Source organism: Delphinapterus leucas, chromosome X (genome assembly GCF_059928025.1).
Source record: "Delphinapterus leucas isolate spDelLeu-1000000601 "Yukka" chromosome X, BTC_Dleu_Yukka2, whole genome shotgun sequence".
In the NCBI taxonomy this organism is placed as follows: Eukaryota; Metazoa; Chordata; class Mammalia; order Artiodactyla; family Monodontidae; genus Delphinapterus; species Delphinapterus leucas.
In genome coordinates, this window is record NC_143150.1 from 33,475,984 (window position 1) to 33,496,632 (window position 20,649).

At 36.3% G+C, this 20,649-nt stretch overlaps 1 protein-coding gene across 5 annotated transcripts in view; it reads left to right on the forward strand.

The window, feature by feature from the left end:
• The window catches only part of LRCH2 (leucine rich repeats and calponin homology domain containing 2), a 91,534-nt gene that overhangs the window by 26,387 nt on the left and 44,498 nt on the right, over positions 1-20,649 (forward strand). For all 5 annotated transcript variants that reach the window (XM_089904158.1, XM_089904159.1, XM_089904160.1 and 2 more), the window contains exons 2-6: positions 6,437-6,581; positions 9,956-10,082; positions 13,811-13,916; positions 14,000-14,136; positions 19,155-19,288. In XM_089904158.1, coding sequence (XP_089760284.1) covers positions 6,437-6,581; positions 9,956-10,082; positions 13,811-13,916; positions 14,000-14,136; positions 19,155-19,288 — 649 coding nt within the window. The remainder of the gene's footprint in view (positions 1-6,436; positions 6,582-9,955; positions 10,083-13,810; positions 13,917-13,999; positions 14,137-19,154; positions 19,289-20,649) is intronic.

A 20,649-nucleotide genomic window follows, 5' to 3' on the forward strand; every position in this document is an offset into this window, starting at 1 on the left:
ATTCCCTATGTATAGTATCATGTCATCTGCAAACAGTGACAGTTTTACTTTTTCTTTTCCAATTTGTATTCCTTTTATTTCATTTTCTTCTCTGATTGCCTTGGCTAGGACTTCCAAAACTATGTTGAATAATAGTGGTGAGAGTGGGCATCCTTGCCTTGTTCCTGATCTTAGAGGAAATGCTTTCAGTTTTTCACCATTGAGAATAATGTTTGCTGTGGGTTTGTCGTATATGGCCTTTATTATGTTGAGGAAAATTCCCTCTATGCCTACTTTCTGAAGAGTTTTTATCATAAATGAGTGTTGAATTTTGTGAAAAGCTTTTTCTGCATCTATTGAGATGATCATATGGTTTTTCTTCTTCAATTTGTTAATATGGTGTGTCACATTGATTGATTTGCGTATATTGAAGAATCCTTGCATCCCTGGGATAAATCCCATTTGATCATGGTGTATGATCCTTTCAATGTGTTGTTGGATTCTGTTTGCTAGTATTTTGTTGGGTATTTTTGCATCTATATTCATGAGTGATATTGGTCTGTAATTTTCTTTTTTTGTAGTATCTTTGTCTGGTTTTGGTATCAGGGTGATGGTGGCTTCATAAAATGAGTTTGGGAGTGTTCCTTCCTCTGCAGTTTTTTGGAAGAGTTTGAGAAGGACGGGTGTTAACTCTCCTCTAAATGTTTGATAGAATTCACCTGTGATGCCATCTCGTCCTGGACTTTTGTTTGTTGGAAGATTCGTAATCACAGTTTCAATTTCATTACTTGTGATTGGTCCATTCATATTTTCTATTTCTTCCTGGTTCAGTCTTGGAAGGCTATACCTTTCTAAGAATTTGTCCATTTCTTCCAGGTTGTCAATTTTATTGGCATAGAGTTGCTTGTAGTAGTCTCTTAGGATGCTTTGTATTTCTGTGTTATCTGTTGTAACTTCTCCTTTTTCAGCTCTAATTTTATTGATTTGCGTCCTCTCCTTTTTCTTGATGAGCCTGGCTAATGGTTTATCAATTTTTTTAATCTTCTCAATGGACCAGCTTTTGGTTTTATTGATCTTTGCTATTGTTTTCTTTGTTTCTGTTTCATTTATTTCTGCTCTGATCTTTATGATTTCTTTCCTTCTACTAACTTTGGGTTTTTTTGTTTTTCTTTCTCTAGTTCCTTTAGGTGTAAGGTTAGATTGTTTATTTGAGATTTTTCTTGTTTCTTGAGGTAGGATTGTATTGCTATAAACTTCCCTCTTAGAACTGCTTTTGCTGCATCCCATAGGTTTTGGACTGTCATGTTTTCATTGTCATTTGTCTCTAGATATTCTTTGATTTCCTCTTTGATTTCTTCAGTGATCTCTTGGTTATTTAGTAACATATTGTTTAGCTTCCGTGTGTTTGCGTTTTTTACATTTTTTTCCCCTGTAATTGATCTCTAATCTCATAACATTGTGGTCAGAAAAGATGCTTGATATGATTTCAGTTTTCTTAAATTTACTAAGGCTTGATTTGTGACCCAAGATGTGATCTGTCCTGGAGAATGTTCTGTGTGCACTTCAGAAGAAAGTGTAATCTGCTATTTTTGGATGGAATGTCCTAAAAATATTAATTAAATCTATCTGGTCTATTGTGTCATTTAAAGCTTGTGTTTCCTTATTAATTTTCTGTTTGGATGATCTGTCCTTTGGTGTAAGTGAGGTGTTAAAGTCCCCCACTATTGTTGTGTTACTGTCGATTTCCTCTTTTATAGCTGTTAGCAGTTGCCTTACATATTGAGATGCTCCTTTTTTTTTTTTTGTGGTACGCGGACCTCTCACTGTTGTGGCCTCTCCCGTTGTGGAGCACAGGCTCCAGACGTGCAGACTCTGGACGCGCAGTTTCAGCGGCCATGGCTCACGGGCCCAGCCGCTTCGCGGCATGTGGGATCTTCCTGGACTGGGGCACGAACCCATCTCCCCTGCATCGCCAGGCAGACTCTCAACCACTGCGCCACCAGGGAAGCCCTGAGATGCTCCTTTGTTGGGTGCATATATATTTATAATTGTTATATCTTCTTCTTGGATTGGTCCTTTGGTTGTTATATAGTGTCCTTCCTTGTCTCTTGTAACATTCTTTATTTGTAAGTCTATTTTATCTGATATGAGTATTGCTACTCCAGCTTTCTTTTGATTTCCATTTGCATGGAATATCTTTTTCCATTCCCCTCACTTTCACTCTGTATGTGTCCTTATGTCTGAAGTGGGTCTCTTGTAGACAGCATATATATGGGTCTTGTTTTTGTATCCATTCAGCAAGCCTGTGTCTTTTGGTTGGAGCATTTAACCCATTCACGTTTAAGGTAATTATCGATATGTATGTTCCTATTACCATTTTCTTAATTGTTTTGGGTTTGTTTTTGTAGGTCCCTTTCTTCTCTTGTGTTTCGCACTTAGAGAAGTTCCTTTAGCATTTGTTGTAGAGCTGGTTTGGTGGTGTTGAATTCTCTTAGCTTTTGCTTATCTGGAAAGCTTTTGTTTTCTCTATCGAATGTGAATGAGATCCTTGCTAGGTAGAGTAATCTTGGTTGTAGGTTCTTCCCTTTCATCACTTTAAGTATATCATGCCACTCCCTTCCGGCTTGTAGAGTTTCTGCTGAGAAGTCAGCTATTAACCTTATGGGAGTTCCCTTGTATGTTATTTGTCATTTTTCCCTTGCTGCTTTCAATAATTTTTCTTTGTCTTTAATTTTTGCCAATTTGATTACTGTGTGTCTCGGTGTGTTTCTCCTTGGGTTTATCCTGTACGGGTCTCTCTGCACTTCCTGGAATTAGGTGGCTATTTCCTTTCCCATGTTAGGGAAGTTGTTGAGTATAAACTCTTCAAATATTTTCTTGGGTCCTTTCTCTCTCTCTTCTCCTTCTGGGACCCCTGTAGTGCAAATGTTGCTGCGTTTAATGTTGTCCTAGAGGTCTCTTAGGCTGTCTTCAGTTCTTTTCATTGTTTTTTCTTTATTCTGTTCCATGGCAGTGAATTCTACCATTGTGTCTTCTAGGTCACTTTTCCGTTCTTCTGCCTCAGTTATTCTGCTATTGATTCCTTCTAGTGTAGTTTTCATTTCAGTTATTTTATTGTTCATCTCTGTTTGTTTGTTCTTTAATTCTTGTAGGTCTTTGTTAAACATTTCTTGCATCTTCTCGATCTTTGCCTTCATTCTTTTTCTGAGGTCCTGGGTCATCTTCACTATCATTATTCTGAATTCTTTTTCTGGAAGGTTGCCTATCTCCACTTCATTTAGTTGTTTTTCTGGGGTTTTATCTTGTTCCTTCATCTGGTACATAGCCCTCTGCCTTTTCATCTTGTCTATCTTTCTGTGAATGTGGTTTTTGTTCCACAGGCTTCAGGATTGTAGCTATGTTGTAATTTAACTAAATAATCTTGCTTTTGGAGGGGAAAGAACATGAAGCATCATACAATAATATATAAATTATTAAAATAATATCCTGATATTATTTTAATTATTAATACTGATATTTTGTCTTTTTCTCTGGTTACTTCTTCGAACACTCTCTTTATTGTGATTTTTGTGTTTTCTCTTGACTATTATTTTCAGTCTTCTCTGCTTGTTGTGTTTTTACTGCTCAACTTGTAAATCTTGGTCTTCTGGATGGCCCAGTCTTGAACTTTCTTTCTGACTCAATACTCTGATTTTAGGTGATGTTTTCCATTTCTATGATTTTAGAGTGCTAACCATATTCCCACAACTTTCAGTTTACTATATCCATCCCAGACCTCATGCCTGAGATCCAGAATGATCTGATTAACTGCCCATTTCACAGTCCCCTGTGGGATATCTTTCAGTTATCTCAGTTTGTACAAATATAAAATTGAACCCTTGATTCTAACCTCTGTTTCAAAAAACAAAACAAAACCCTACGAGCAAAAACAAGAACAAAAATCCTGTTCCACTCTCACTCATCTATTAAGTAGCATCATTTAGTTGCCTAGGCCAGAATTCTGGGTGCCATCCTCGATTACTACCTCTTATTTATCCCACATAAACAATCACTTGCCCAATTCTTGGAAGTACTAATATCAAATATATTTCAAATTCTATCTACTTTTTTAAATCCCTATTCTTGGAGTCTCAATGCAAGCTACCATCATCTGTTTCTGGGGCCAGTGTATTATTTATGAGTACTTACTAGATATACAGAATAACAAACTGGGCATAATTTTGTTTTTAGTGTTTCAAATTAACTGTAATCAGTAATTTTCAACTCCCAACTCCCAGGATTCTTTTGGTTTTCTTTTTTTTTTTTGGCTGTGTTTGGTCTTCATTGCTGCACATGGGCTTTCTCTCATTGCAGTGAGTGGGTGCTACTCTTTGTTGCAGTGCACAGGCTTATTGCGTTGGCTTCTCTTATTGTGGAGCACGGGCTCTAGGTGTGCGGGCTTCAGTAGTTGTGGTGTGTGGGCTCAGTAGTCGTGGCTTGTGGGCTATAGAGTGCAGGCTCAATAGTTGTGGCACACAGGCTTAGTTGCTCCACAGCATGTGGGATCTTCCCGGACCAGGGCTCGAACCTGTGCCCCCTGCATTGGCAGGCGGATTCTTAACCACTGCACCACCAGGGAAGCCCAACTCCCAGGATTCTGAAGTTACAAGAATAAGAGGTAAAAGTCAACTGTAAAAGAAACATTCTAAACTAAAAAGAAAAAAAAAGACTTAATTTTCCCCCCTAAATAGAACTGCACGATGCTTGGGTGCTCAGAGGAGGTGAGCCAGGAAAATGAAAGTTCAGAATTCGGTTTCTAATAATTCTGTCTATCCTTTTATTTAGTTATTCAGAATCTTATGGTGGGAGGAAGAAGAATCCAAATTAATCTTTATATTATATAATCATAACTAAAGTTTTCTTTCGCCAATTATGAAATTTTGCATTAGGTGAGTGTGTGTGTATACACACATACATAAAAACATATTAATACATGTATATTAATATTCTGAATAGGGAATTTATTATACTGCTAAATATGTAGGTCTCATCCCTCAGAGTGAGGAAGTTGAGTGTTGGTAGGAAGCTGTTCTTATGAGGGCATACCAGATGCTAAGTGAGGTACAGTGGGCTAAAATACACTATAGATGTTCTTCTTGACAGAGGTGAATGATAGTCTTATGTTTTTAACCAAATAAGTATAATGAAGTTGTGTAAGCAAAGTATATTCCTACTGTAAGATAGCTAATTTGATAGTTGTTCAGGCAGTGGTCCTCAACAGGGGTAGGAGGGTTTGTACTCCAGGGGACATTTTTTGGCTTTCATGACTAGAGGGTGTTACTAGCATCTAGTAGGTAGTTGTCAGGGATGCTGCTAAATACCCTACCATGCCCAGGATAGCCTCATACAACAAATAGTTATACAGCCCAAAAGGTCAATCGTACTTTGGTTGAGAAACGCTCTTAGGGTATTTTTTTTCAACCTTCCACATGATATCCTAAATATTTTTCAAAATTTCATTTAACAAATAAACTGTCAATAGAGGTATAATAGTTATAATAATTCCATGATTTTATTTTTATGAAAACTTAAATGAATAGAAGTATATTTGTGTGTACCTGGAATAATTTAGGAGAGGAGGGAATCAAGGGCGAACAAGTTTGTGGTTTGAGCAGCTCGTGAGCAGGATGTTGGTGACATTGTCTAAGATGAGAGAAAGAGATATGTGGAAGATCTTCAGTTCCGATTTTACACTTGGAGAGTTTGAGGTGCCTGAGAGATATCCAGAGGAAGTCCTAAAGACTAGAACATAGGTGTTCAAACATATATTTAATTTGAAATTTGTCAATATATGAATACTAACCCTGGTTTTGGATAAAATCACCTAATAGAGTATATATCTTAAGGAAAGAGTACCTTATGTCACAGCCCTTAGGAACACTAATATTCACAGTATGGGTAGAGAAGAATCTAGCAAGAGACTAAGAAGTAGCCAGGGAGATAATAGGAAATGATCCAGAAATGTAGTCTTCCAAGCCAAGGGAAGAGAAATATTTCCAGATGGCTGACTGGTGGTTGATAATGGAGGCTGTTGGTGACCTTGGTGGGCATGAGAATGAATAGAAAGCAAATTACAGTGGGTTGAGAAGTCCATGGTAAGTTAGACAGTTATGTTGTAGATTTATGTAAATTTGGCTATAAAGGAGGCAGAGGTAGATGGAGGCTGATGTGGGATCAGGGGAGGGTTTTTTCGTGTTTTTAAATATCAGAGAGAATTCCTCACTGATACTTTAAAAGATAATGTTTAAAGATAGTGAAGTATATAAAGTACGGTTTGTTAATGAACAGACTTTCCATGAGGTCAATATTTAAAATAGTTGCTTGGATTCTAAGTGATTCAGCAAGTGTGAAAATAGTTCTGTTAATTCCATAAATACAGGTGTATGTTTGACACTCAAACATTACTTTTATTTTTCAGATCTTTCAAGAAATCGTTTTACAGAAATTCCTTCTGATGTCTGGTTATTTGCACCTCTTGAAACGTTAAATTTATATCATAATTGCATCAAAACCATTCCTGAAGCCATTAAAAACCTACAGATGTTAACATACCTTAATATTAGGTAAGGAAACAATTTTGGGGGGGTAGATTTTGTTTTTTATTACAGTTCTGATTCTTTTTAGTTGAAAAGGAATGTATTTGGTTTGGCTATGTAGCCTATATCTCAGGAGTATCTTATTTGTATTTTTTATATATCCACATTATAGGCTTTTGGTCTTGTTCTTGACAGCAGTGCTTCTCAAACTTTACTGTGCACAGGAATCAGATGCAGATTCTGATTCCATAGGTCTGCAGTGGGGCCAGCATTTCTAACAGCTCCCTGGTAATGCCCATCCCTGCTGGTCCTTAGATCACTTTGAGTACCAAGGCTTTAGATCAGAAATATTTTACTGAAATCATAGCACCACAACACAGATTTATTTATATGCATCCTCAGTTAAAGTGGAACATTATAAAGAAACAGTTCTTGATTTATATTTTTCACTTTCGTGACTTCTTGTTGCTACTTCAAGGATGGATAGATTGGCATGGGAGTATTGGAAGGTTAGGAAGCGGGTAATTGATGTTAATAATAAGTGCTTACTGTGTGCCAGCAGTGTTACAAATACTTTACCCATATTACCTCATCACATCTTCACAACAGCATTTTGAGATACGTGGTTAATTATCCCTGCACTGCAGATGAGGAAACTGAAGCACAGAGAGAGGTTAACTATTGGCCCAAAATTATATATATCGCAAGTGGTAGAGCCAAGATTCAAATCAAAGCAGCAGTATGGCTATAGAACTCTCATTCTTAGCTATTACCCTATATTTATAATAGAGTGAACATTGAATAAGTATAAGAAAAACTTGCCCTATCAAATGAGTGACATTGAATGGAAACTGGTATATTGTGACTTCACTTTAGAATCTTTTTCTTATTTTTCTTTTATGTTTCCAGTTATAAGGAATAACTTCTTCCCCCTTCCTTAACAAAGTTACTTGTCTAAATTCTCATATAGGGAAATAGTAAATATAATTAATATACATAAATAATAGCATTTCTTTCTCTCCGTGATATATTATTTATGTCTCCCCCAGTGGTGTAACCTGTCAGTACATACTATAACTGAATATAATACTTTAACTGAAACCATTTTACACCTTAAAATGTGTGAGAGGAATTTCCTTTCATAGAGGTTGGTCATTTGGGTTGTTCCTTTCTCTAATTGGGTACATAATCTCCTTGGCCTCGCTTGGGAAAGGTTTGAGGAAAGTGAGGTATTTTTAAGTTTTTTGTCTTTTTTTTATTTTGTTCTTTTATGGAAAAAGTGATTTGTCAAAATTGAATTGCATTTCTATATTAACATGTATGGTAGATCTTAGAATAGTTCTGCTAAAACTTTCTGTGATTCTTTCCTGTTTTGATCTCTAAAAGTTGACTCCTGGTTTTTGTTTACAGTCGGAGAAATTTTTGAATACACTGTATTAAAATAACATTTGTTCTAGTGACTGACTTCCTTTGACTATCTCTAAAACGTGTGGCAAAAAAGTGAAGATTGATGACTTATTAGCTGTGTATAAAGAAATGGAAAGCTGACTGCTAACTCGATAAACCTGCTTCTTAAGGGAAGAAAAGAAGCCAGTTTTTAAACTTTCTTGGTGTGAGGGAGATTGGAATGAGTTTGTATGTGCCATTCTTTTTCCTGTTTAGTTTTTATTTTGGTGAGAAGATCTTGAGAAACTTGTAAGATAATTTTTTAGCTCTTTCTTTCTTCCTGGATTCTACTCTCCTTTTCAGTGGAATCCTCAGGAAGATCCCTGTGTGCTCTAGACAGACCACTTTCCCAAGCATCCTACTTGATCCTTAAAGTGCAAGGGTTGTGACAAGCACCTGGCACATTTGACATTCCACCAGTCCGGCTAGGATTGCTGGTCTTGGGGCATTATCCTTTTTTATTAAAGTCTGTGCCATGTGATTGAAGCTAGTCTAGTGTTTCTGGACATCCTCTGTGGGCATAAAATGAGGTGAAAGGTCTTGAAGTCCCCCCAATGGGGTAACATTGGGCTTTTGTTGCTCTGCATGTTACACAAAATGCTAGGTACAAGTCTATAAATATCACTTTGAAAAGCAGGAAAAATAATAGCAAATTGCTAATGAATGCTTGGTAGTATGTAAATATAATGATGCACTTTATATATTTTGGTAGTAGGATTGTCTTAGTCTGTTCTCGTGGTGCTGTAACAGAATACCATAGACTGGGTGGCTTATAAACAACAGAAATTTATTTTTCACAGTTCTGGGGGCTGGGAAGTTCAAGTTCAAAGTGCCAGCAGATTCGTGTCTGGAGAAGACTTGCTTCCTGGTTCATATAGATGGCTGGCTTCTAGCTGAGTCCTCACATGGCGTAAAGAGCAAGGGAGCTCTCTGGGATCTCTTTTTAAGGCCACTGATCCACCTCCCTAAGGCCCCACCTCCAAATACCATCACATTGGGGATTAGGTTTCAACATTATAGTTTTGAATGGGGAGGACACAAACAGTCTACAGCAGGGATTGTTTGGGTCAGTCTGCATTGGCATGTAAATTTGACCAAAATTAGTTTGAGGGTAAGGGACCCAGAGCCAAATTGCCTGGATTTGAATCCTGACTCTTCCACTTACCAGCTCTGTGACTTTGAGCAGTTTACTTAATCTCTTTTAGACTTTTTCTTCATCTGTAAAATGGGCATCATGATAGTGTCTATCTTCCTAAAGTAGGTTGTTTTGAGGGTTAGTCAGGTTAATTCATGTGAGGTGCTCTGAACATGGCCTGCCGCATAGTAAGCACTCAATAAATGTTAGTTGTCCTTATATTTAAATGTATGCACAGAGACAGGAATGTTTTATCAACTTTGAGCTGAGATAAAGGTGCTAGTAGACTGTTCTACCATAAACCCATAACAAAAGCGAATGGGTTGGGTTACTACATGTTTTTAAAGATATAATTCTATTCATTCTTTCATAAATTTGAACACAGCACATGCAAATTTATCCTTGGAGCCTTTCCCTAGGGGTGTAGAGGTATTGAATATAGTGAAATTATGCCAGAGAGCAAGGTTCTAGCAATTTCTAGCTCAGAAGAATAATTCTAGGTTTTGAGGGCTGGTGGTGTGTAGGACAATATCATAGGTAACAGCACAGGCTTTGCAGTCTGTTGTGCCTGGGCAAGTCACTTAAGCAATTTTAACCTTTATTTTTACTTGTATAATGGAGATAATAGTCTTGTGGGGTTACTATGAGGATTAAGTGAGATAGTGCATGTAAAGATTTTAGCCTGTTACAAAGTAAGCACTCATTAAATGATAGTTACTATTTAGTGAAAATTTACTTTTGAGGTGATCTGTTCTTTTTCAACATAACATGTCAAGTTTCAGACATATTTCTCATAATGAGACTTTCTTATTCTTTTCAGTCGAAATCTTTTATCAACATTGCCAAAATACCTATTTGATCTTCCCCTTAAAGTTTTGGTCCTCAGTAATAATAAACTGGTATCCATTCCAGAAGAAATCGGGAAGTTAAAAGATTTAATGGAATTGGTGAGTAAAATAGTTGCATCGATTGTATATAATATGCATAATACATACCTTTATATTTCTGAAGATTAATTCCTTTATGGAATTTCACTGTAATTAAAAAAAATAACTTGGTATATGCCTAAGTTCACTTTAGTGAAATTTTGAGATACCATTGCTTATGTCTGATTTTAGCTCACAGCTACAATAAAAGCCTGGTTGTTCCTCAGTCCTAGTGAGGTTAGAAGGCTTGATTACAAGTCTTAAATGCTTTCAAACAAATAAGCATTTGTCTATCCATCTTGTGGACAGTAAAGGTCTTAGACCAGGAAGAGATAAGGTGGGTTTTTTTTTTTAAGGTTTTACAGGGCTTCTGTGAAAGCGTCAGAGAGAGGAGAGTACAGTGCCTACAAACAGTAGAATTAATAAAATGACCTTCCTCTCCTATATCCTTGTGTGATTTTATGACACCAAGATAAATGGAACCAAGATAAATGGAAAGAGGACATTTATATAATTGATTATAGAAATTGATATAATTGATTATAGAAATATAGGAATAATTTAAAGTAATTACTTTGAACATACCATTGTAGGTATTAAAGGACATTGAACTCTGAGAGAAACGTAATCAAATCTTCAAAGCACTGAGCTGTTTTCACATTTTTCTGTTACTTCTACCTCATACAATATACCATGCTGTTTATTTTTATTTTCTGTTTTATCTTGAGTAATGCTTTCCCAATACATAGATTCTTTTAAAAAGTGTTCATAAATATGACTTTTTAATGTGTGGAGGGCCAAAAGTTTTCTTGAGGAATTTATATACAGTTTTATAATGGGAAATTAATGTGCAAATAGAATGTAAGGAACAGAAATTTCAGGAATGTCTTTTTTTTTTAATTCATTAGAGAATACCTACACGTGCAATTGTAATGCAAAGAAACTTCCTTGAACTTAGTCTTGTTATGTTGTAGAACCACAGAATTTTAATATTGTAAGAGATCTTATAAGTGATCAGATATAACCACTTCCTAACACAGGAATCCCTGACACATCTAGTTGTATATTTTCAATGGTGGACAAATCTTCGCGTGTGTGTATCTGAGGCAGCCCTAATTCTCTTTTGCAGAACTTTGTTATCTTGCTTATTTTGAATTAAGATACATGCCCCTATCACTTTTATCCATTGGTCCTGGGACTACCATGTGAAGAAGTATATAGATAATGACAACTTTTCTTCCCTTCGGATATTTGTAGTCTGTTGTATGTCTGCTCTCCATTTTACCAAACTCTAAGACCTGTTTTTCTGTAGCTTAAACATCTTTATTTTATTCCTTTTCATATTTTCTATATTTCTATTCTTTATTACTTTTTATCTTTAGCTATGTCTATACTGATAATGCTCCCTTTTATTAAGGTCTCTTTTAATGTTACACTCACAAATGAACAGAAGATGTGCTCTAACTTGTGATCTAACAAATTCATATTACAAGGGACCCATTACTTTCTTTGCCCTGCACACTGTTAACGTTTTTAAAGATTTTATATATATATTCTACTTAAAGATTCTGTGGCTCTGTAATTTCTTTTTCATTCAGTTTTTGGCCCTATGTTCTAAATTGTATTACATGAGATAGTTTTTGGATAAATGAAATTTCAAAAATATTTAGGATTTTTAGATTTAGTGTAGTATTTTTATTTAAATAGAATGTGAAAAAATATTAACCATTATTTTAGTAGGCACTATAAAATTATTGTGCTTTAAACTCTCAAAATTAGTAATGGTGGGTAGGTTGCATTAGGCTGGCTAATTGACAGTTTTAAATCACACAGTGAATTTGTGGGTATTACCTGTCATTGGAATGTTTTCCCAGGACACTATTCCATAAGAGTGTGGTAGCCAGCTATAGTGAAGTTCTGTCATTAGATCTAGGAAATACTCTCAGGCCTTCAGTCCCCAGCAGAGTATTTTGTAGAGTACCCATTGGTGAGTGGGTCAGTATCCTGTGCCTGGGTTTATTTCTTCTGGGAAGTGGCAGCTACCTATCAAATTCTTATGGATTTTTTTTGTATGGAAATCTTCAGTATTAGGCATCTTCAGGAGGAAGCCACAGTATTTGCTTTAATGGGCATTTTCCCAAAATTTTATTATCCATCATTTGGACAATAGCCTATCTTCAACACAACAGCTAAGGTGATCCTGTCAAAACATAAGTGAGATCATGTCATACCTCTGTTTAAAAGTTTCTGGTACCTGCCCATGTCTCTGAGTAAAAGCCGAAGTCTTACCCCTCCCTCCATCCTAGCCTTCCCCTTGCCCACTTCCCTCTAGCTACATGGGATTCCTTGCTGTTCTTAGTACATGTCACACATGCTTTGCCTAAGAGCCTTTACATTTATTGTTCCTTCTGTCTGGAATATTCCTTTCTTATGTATTGGCATGGCTCATACTCTCACCTCTGATAATATTGCTCAAATATCAGCTTCTTTATGAAACAGTGTAAATTGCTAATATCCCTCCCCACTATTAACTAGTACTGCCATTTTCCTTTACCCTGCTCTGTTTCTTTCTTCCATAGCACTTATCACCTTCTAGCATATTGTATAATCTACTCCCCTTGTTAGAATGCAAGTTCCATAAGGAGCTGCGAAGGCAGGAATTTTTGTTTTATTCATTGATGTGGCCCCAGCACCTACAACAGTGCCTAACAAATAGTTTGTATTTGATAAATATTTGTTGTTGAATGAAGATGCCTTAGATATAGTTGGAAAGAATTATGTAGGATACATTTTTTAAATCATCTGTGGGTTAGATGATTAGATATTATTTAATATTCTTTATCTTCTTTTGAATTTACCCTCCTGCCTTTTTTACTTTTGATAAAACAATATATGTATGTGCCACTCCTCTCCCTTCGAGCTAATGTCAGTTCCAGAAAGTTGGAAATTGGGGGCAGTTGCAGTACAACATGAATTTCATTTGCAGTGTGTCTGGAATGACTGCTGCCTGAGATCTTGTTGCAGATTTTTCTTCCCTTTTTTTTGATGTGATAGTAAGAAAGGGGAGGGAGAGGGACCACAGGTAAATAATTTAAGCTGTGCCTTTATCCTCATATTATGGAAAGGTGGTGTTGTTTACCTTTAAATTGGGGTTTGCATTTTAACCTAACCCTGAGACATTTCTGATTAGATCTCCTATGCCTTTTGGTTATGAGGTGAGCCACAAAATTTTGAGCTTGTAATCCCTCATGTTTTGTATCCCTTTGAGAAATAGGTTTAGTTAAATCGATTCTGACCATGGTCTTTGGTTCTTCAGCTCACATCTGTAAATCCTTGACTTTCTCAGCTTCTGCCCAACCAAGTATCTCAAAACAACTACTATAATTGACAAATTATCACAATGATTGATAGTTGTCTTTCATTTTTACCTATGAATTAAGAGCACCTGGATCATCCTTACTTCTGTTTTTAGTTGGCAAGAGTGGTCTTTAGTTGAGATTTTCAAAAGGCTGACTTATGTAGTACTAAGTTGTAACCTTACATTTTTGCACAGAAAAATGTATGTTAACTGTGCTGAGTTGATTTCTCGATGTAATATAAATGGAAATCTGCCTGATAATCAATGTTTAGAGAAATGACATTAGAGGTGACTTTTACTAGCTATTAGCCATGTGCTTTAATTTAAAAGTTGAAATACATCTCTATTTCTCTGTTAGTTTGTTATAATTTTATTTTCTTGTTTTCCTTAGGATATTAGCTGCAATGAGATTCAGGTTCTTCCCCAACAAATGGGAAAATTACAATCACTTAGAGAGCTAAATATAAGAAGAAATAATCTTCATGTATTGCCAGATGGTAAGATGCTCACTGTTCTTACTCACGTGAATAAGAGAGTACCTATGTAGAATTTAATTTAATTATTTTTTATTCCTGAACAGAATTAGGAGATCTTCCCTTAGTCAAGCTGGATTTCTCTTGTAATAAAGTGACCGAAATTCCAGTTTGTTACAGGAAGCTGCATCATTTACAAGTAATAACTTTGGATAACAATCCATTGCAAGTACCACCAGCGCAGGTTTGTAATTTTAAAAAATGATGCTTGTTTCTTCTGTTTTTATTAAGAATTATATCTGTTACTGGTAAATCAAAAAGCATCAGAATTAAGAGTCAATTTGTTTTTGAGGTATTGTCTCAAAGAGTTTTTCTGAGAAGTGACTTTTTCACTTTGGCAGGAGGTTTAGCGTACTTTCTAGAGATTAGGATTTGGATCACCCAGATATCAACTTTCTGCTTGTGAACTGATAATTCTGGTTGTCTATGTTATTTTAAAAGGATAGACTATGGAGTCTCTACCTCTGTCCTACTCAGGTATATATCTACTTGAGATTTGTTGTGTGATTGATTGGAATACATTTTTAGCACTGGTAGGTGGAATCATAACAGAAAGAAAAATATACAAGTGGAAAAGTTTTAATTCATACATTTAGTTTGAGAATTAAATCCACGTGGAATCCACTAAAATTATAGCATAGGAATACACTAAGCTGTAAACCCACGAGGACAAAGAATGAGACAGAAGAGGACAGCAGGGGAGAGATGGCAACAGAATGTTGGAAAATGGAAAATAAGTGAAATAGTGGTAACTAGGATCTCTACTTACACGGCACAAGAGTATCTGGCTGAGGAGGCACATGGTAGTGAAATGCCAGCCTGCACTCTATTTCTAAGCTACATGCCCTGGCACTGGGTTTGTATACATCCAGAAGACAGGTTGCCTTTTTCTTCCTACAAAGGTGCATTCCACTCATTGCAAAGGAGGTGCCTTTTTAGGCTGGCTGGGGTCCTGGTAGTAGCTGCCCTAGCAGATTGGGGAAAGCTGAAACTGTGCCTGCTGTGGGAGAAGGCAACAAGAAGCAAGTTGATTTTACTGTGTTAAACCTGGGAATGGCTTGACTGTTTCTTTTGTGATTATTGAAGGAATCATGTAACTACAAATATAGGTATGAAAGACTGAAAACATGAAGGTCTGTAGAATATCTAAGGCTTTGATATCCAGTAAACTTTCTGAATGATTGGAGTGTTCTATAACATGTGATGTCTAATACCATAGCCACTTGCTATTGAGTACTTGAAATATGGCTAGTGCGACTAAGGAACCAAATTTTCAATTTAATTTCATTTTGATTAATTGAAATTTAAATAGGTTTACATGACTAGTGGTTAGCATATTTGATACTACAGGTCTAGGTTGACACTCTGATTCTTGTCCTTAGCTCCACAGCTACATGACTTCCCCTCCCTTGCCTTAGCAGAAGCCTAGGGTTTACTCTGAGGAGTAGGTGGATTCTCTCAGATTCTCCTCCTCAGCTCAGCAGCCAAATGAGTATAGTTCCTTGCCTCAATGTAAGCCTGGAGTTTACTCTTTAGAGCAGCACTGTCTATTAGAACTTTCTGTGATGATGGAAATGTTCTAAACCTGCAGTGTGGTAGCCACAAGTGGCTAATGAGCACTTGAAAGTACATAGTGTGACTGAAGAATTACATTTTTAGTTTTATTTAGATTAAATTTAAATTTAAATAGCCACATGTGGCTAGTGACTACTGTATTGGACAGCACAGCTATAGAGAGACTCAACCAGAGTCAGGGGCTCCAGGTACAGCTGTGGGTAGGGGTGAGACCCCATACTGGAAACAGTGAATGCTTACATACTGAATGCTGGGACTCTCCAGTAGATGTCTCTTGCTTGGCTCCCAGAATACTTGCAGCCTCTCTTATATATCTCAGGCAGAGTTGGTGGATTTCTCTCTTGGTAAACTGACTGAACTAGGAGAAAAGACCTATAGATATACTGATCGTTGGCAGGCCCCTGAAGAAGTGTGCAGTCACTGTCTGAAATCTAGACAGTGAGGCTCACCATTGATAAATTTCTCCCTCATACATAGAGCTTCCATTTGGCTTCTTATTGTTTCACTTTGAAAATGAACAGACAGCAATGGATCACTAGATATTGCAGAAATAATTTCTAACATGAAAGACCAAAAACACTGAAAGGCTTCCATTGAAACAACATGGGTCACATTCATAGCGGTGGTAATCAGAATGACTTCTCAGCAGCAGCATGGGAAGCTAGAAGATGTTAGAATGATGCCTTCAAAGACTGAGGAAATATCTCCAACTTTATAAAGTCAAACTATCAGTTAAATGTAAGATAGGAAAAAGTTTCAAACATGAAAGATCTCAGAAATTTTAGCTCTCCCGCACCCTTTACTAGGAAGCTAGCAGAGGATATACTATATCAAAATGAGGGAGTAAATTAAGAAAGAATTCATGTCCAAGATAAACAGGTATGCATAGACCTAGAGAGCAACAAGTCAGTTTGGAAAAGGGGGGTTGTCTCCAAAAAGAAAATAGAAAAAGAAGAAAGAAATTGATACCTGACTTGATGTGTTTGTCAATATGGAGCGAGTTTTACAGTTCTGTCAGAGTCAGGAATGAATTAGTAATAGGCATACAGAAAATTATGCAGAGGAAAAAAATGGGACAAGTAGTCATTTTAGGAAAAAAAAAAACTTACAGGAGAAAGGAAGTGTAATCTAACTAACCTATGTAGCTCATCTGTGAATATTTTCTTGGTCATAATATTGTACATACTGGATTTTCATTTAATGAAAAATTGTGACATAGTTATAATAATAGCAGAGATTTATATGGCACTTACCATGCTCCAGGCACTGTTGAAAATGCTTTACATGCATTAATTCATTTCTTATAGCAACCCTATAAAACAGGCACTGTCATTATACCTCATTTTATATAGGAGGAAACAGAGGCATAGATGTTTAGTGATTTGTCCAAGGTCACACGGCTAGCATATGGTGGAGCCTGGTTTCAGACCAAGGTAGTCTGACTCCAGAATCCATGCTCTAACCACTATGTTATGCTTCTGAAGAGGGAGGAAGTATGTTTATATGAGTTGGTAGGGATTGGGGATGGGAGGAAGGTGGTTTGATGATATGTGATAGTGGTGGTGATCTTGTGGAGACAGCAGTGAGCGATGGCTTGAAGCGAGATCTTAATTCCCTGCCCAGGAATTGAACCTGGGTAGACTGGGTGAAAACCAGGAATCCTAGCCACTAGACCACCAGGGGCTAGAGGCTAGAAACAAAGTTTCCCTGGCTCTTGCCACTTTTGAAAGCAAGAATGTTTCAAGGAGGCAAAAACTGTAAAAACAGGTACAAAGTTTAGAGACACAGCACAAGTGGGAGAGCACACAGAGAAACTGTTAAGACAGAAGCAAAGCTGAGATACACACCTGGAGAGAAAGGGTGTGGGCGTCCTCCTTAATGAGCAGGAGCGCACCAGAGAGGTGATTCAAATCACTTATATAGGGCAGTTCTTCCGGGTTTCCTCTGGCCAATCATCTCGCTTTGCCTGGCTCTGAGTCCATATTTGGTTTAACTCAGGGTCCTCTCCTGTGTGCGCATGCCTCTTTCAGCCAGATGGATTCCAGTGCAAGTATTTCTGGGAAGTTAACCAAACATATTATGGTCTGGCGCCCCCCTCCCTTCTCTGACCTCTGAGGAACCTTTCTGCGCATGTGTAGTTGGGGAGGTCTCCTTGACCTCAAGAATGAGAAATACATGGTCTCTTTATCTTTCATCCAAGCAGGACTCAGCTCCTCCTTGCTCCTGCCATTATCTTTATCTTGGAGTATCTGTCCACAGGGGACAGGTTCCAGCTGCTCAGCCAGGAGCCCATCTATCTCATGCCTCAGTGGTAGTGGTAACATAAGGAATCTAAGTCCTCATCTTCCTTAGTAAGACCTCAATAAATAAAATATATAATTGAAAAATAAAAAAATAGCATTAGACCCATGTTATTTATAAATATGAAGGTAAAAAGCAGAAACCAACTGAAAGAGTTGAATGTGGGGACTGGGTCTTAGAGATTGAAAGGGGTGGAATGGGGGATTAAGTTTTTGTTATCAGTTTTGTAATTCACTTTGATTTTTAAAACTATGTACATGAATTATTATGATATAAATTAAATTTACAAAAGAAAGTAATTTGCCATCATTTAATTTGGAAATAGATAATTTTTAAAAATAGTTTGGACAGATAATAGGATACATTTTAATTGGTAATGTATTTATATTCTAATAGCTCAGATGTTTAAAATTTTCCTCTTAAATGAAGTTTTTCAGTGGTCAGGTCAGATCTGGTATCTATTAGGTTTATCCTTTCTACGTGGAATGATAATTACATTTTAATGTACTTTTCTTACTGTTTTCTTTGTTCATTGTTTTGTGTGTTGCTAGGTTATGTGTGCCCATAAAACAAAACATTTTTTATTCTAATTTTTGAGAAATACTTATTCGATAACACTTATGGTGACTGTAGTTAACCTTTGTAAAGCTGACTTACTGTTTCCCTACTGTGCATTGTCTATCTTTTTTATATAGAATATTTTCTTTCACATAGTATTTTTCCCTTCGTTATTCCTTTTCTTTATCACCAATGAAAATAACTTTTCAGGATATTGTCTTAGTTGAATTGACCATTTAAAGCTTTATTTTATTCTAACTGGCCTACCGTCACACCTTTCAACAAATTCATTTTTCCTATATTTACATTCTTTTGATTCGCTTTCTTCCAGTGTTTAGCCCAAATGACTTAGTGATTCTGATGAGATTACTTTAAAGAATTACATGGATTATTATTTTCTGTTCTTACCACTACAATGAATATATTTCTTTTCATTTTTTTCGAATAAAGGCAACTTTCATGAATTATAAATTTTATATTGTTTAGTGGTTTGTACATTGTGCTTTTAACAAAAAAACCCAGTGAAATACAGAAAAATTAACTTATTTTTCTAATAAGAACAGAGACCGCAATAGAATTTTAGTTGGTATCAGTGTTGTCAGATTTTTTTCACCTAGTGTCAGAAGTACAAATTATTTAAATATGCAAAGTATCTCTCATGATTGTTATGTCTCCGAATAATTTGAGATTATTAAAATTTATCAATAAATTGGTAGATGACATTTATATTTGGACCTATATAATTAAATCTTTATTATTTACTGACAGATATGTTTAAAAGGTAAAGTACACATATTTAAATACTTAAATATCCAAGCATGTTGCAGAATGGATAAGAAACCAGATTCTCTGGATCTTCCATCATTGAGTAAAAGAATGCCCTCCCAACCTCTCACAGACAGGTAATGTAATATTCTGACAGTCTCATTTCATGATGATTGTGCCTTCTTTCTATATAAAAGATATTTATTAATCTCAAGTATACTGAATATACTTAGACTGATTGGCCCAGTGTTAAATAATTGGCTGAAGTGAAATATCACCATCATAGAATGAACTTTTGGTATACTAGAATACATTTGGAATTTTCTCAAAAATTTATTATTAAAGCTTTTAGTAGTAAAATGTAAAGATTTGACATAGTACAGAAACACTAATTTCTCAGCACTTGACAACTGTTAATTTACTCCTGTGATCACTCTGTTGTACGTGCCAAATAACAAGTAGAATTTGACTTTGAACTGAGGTTAACGGAAGAGCAAGACATTTCGGGATACCTTTCACCTTCATATTCTTTATGTCTGGATCAAAGTTGAGTTACCGTTGATGTTCTCTATGATATTGGTGTTTTTCTACTCATGAGATTTTGAAATGTTAGATTTGATATTTTGTTTTTAATTCATCCTTTCGAGATGTAGATTGGTCTGAACAATTTTATGAAAACATAATTCCGTCTAGTAGCATGGAAAATAATTTGGAGTTGGATGAGAGTATACTGTTGTTAACAGTGCAAGTTCTTGAATTCACAAATAGGACTTTTTCTTGAATATTTTTGTTGCCTCAGTAGAATTAAATATCAGAACATTAAATTTAGTTCCCAAAGATTTTGTTTAATATTATAAAAGATAGTAGACCAAACAATTCTATAAAAATTAGAATTAATTCATATACTAATCTCTATTAGTATGCTTTATATTTATTTAAAAATTACTTTAGTAACAGCATTCATTGTATTCGTCATTTATTTATTTTAAAAATATCAGTTGGGGCTTCCCTGGTGGTGCAGTGGTTGAGAGTCTGCCTGCCGATGCAGGGGACACGGGTTCGTGCTCCGGTCTGGGAAGATCCCACATGCCGCGGAGCGGCTGGGCCCGTGAGCCATGACCGCTGAGCCTGCGTGTCCGGAGCCTGTGCTCCGCAACGGGAGAGGCCACAACAGTGAGAGGCCTGCGTACCACACACACACAAAAATAATAATAATAATAATAAATAAATAAATAAATAAATAAATAGAAATATCAGTTGAATGCCTACCGGCAGGTTCAGGGTATCTTTTATTTAATTATATACACATTGGCCTTGGCTCTCATGAAGCTCACATTCTAGTGGAGGATGTCAGTCAGTAAATAAAGCAAGAACACACACACACACACACACACACACACACACACACACATAATTTCAAACTGTGGTGACTGCTTTGAGAGAAAGGAACAGGTTTCAGGAGTGTGGTCAGGGAATGTCTCTGAGAAGGTGAGGTTTT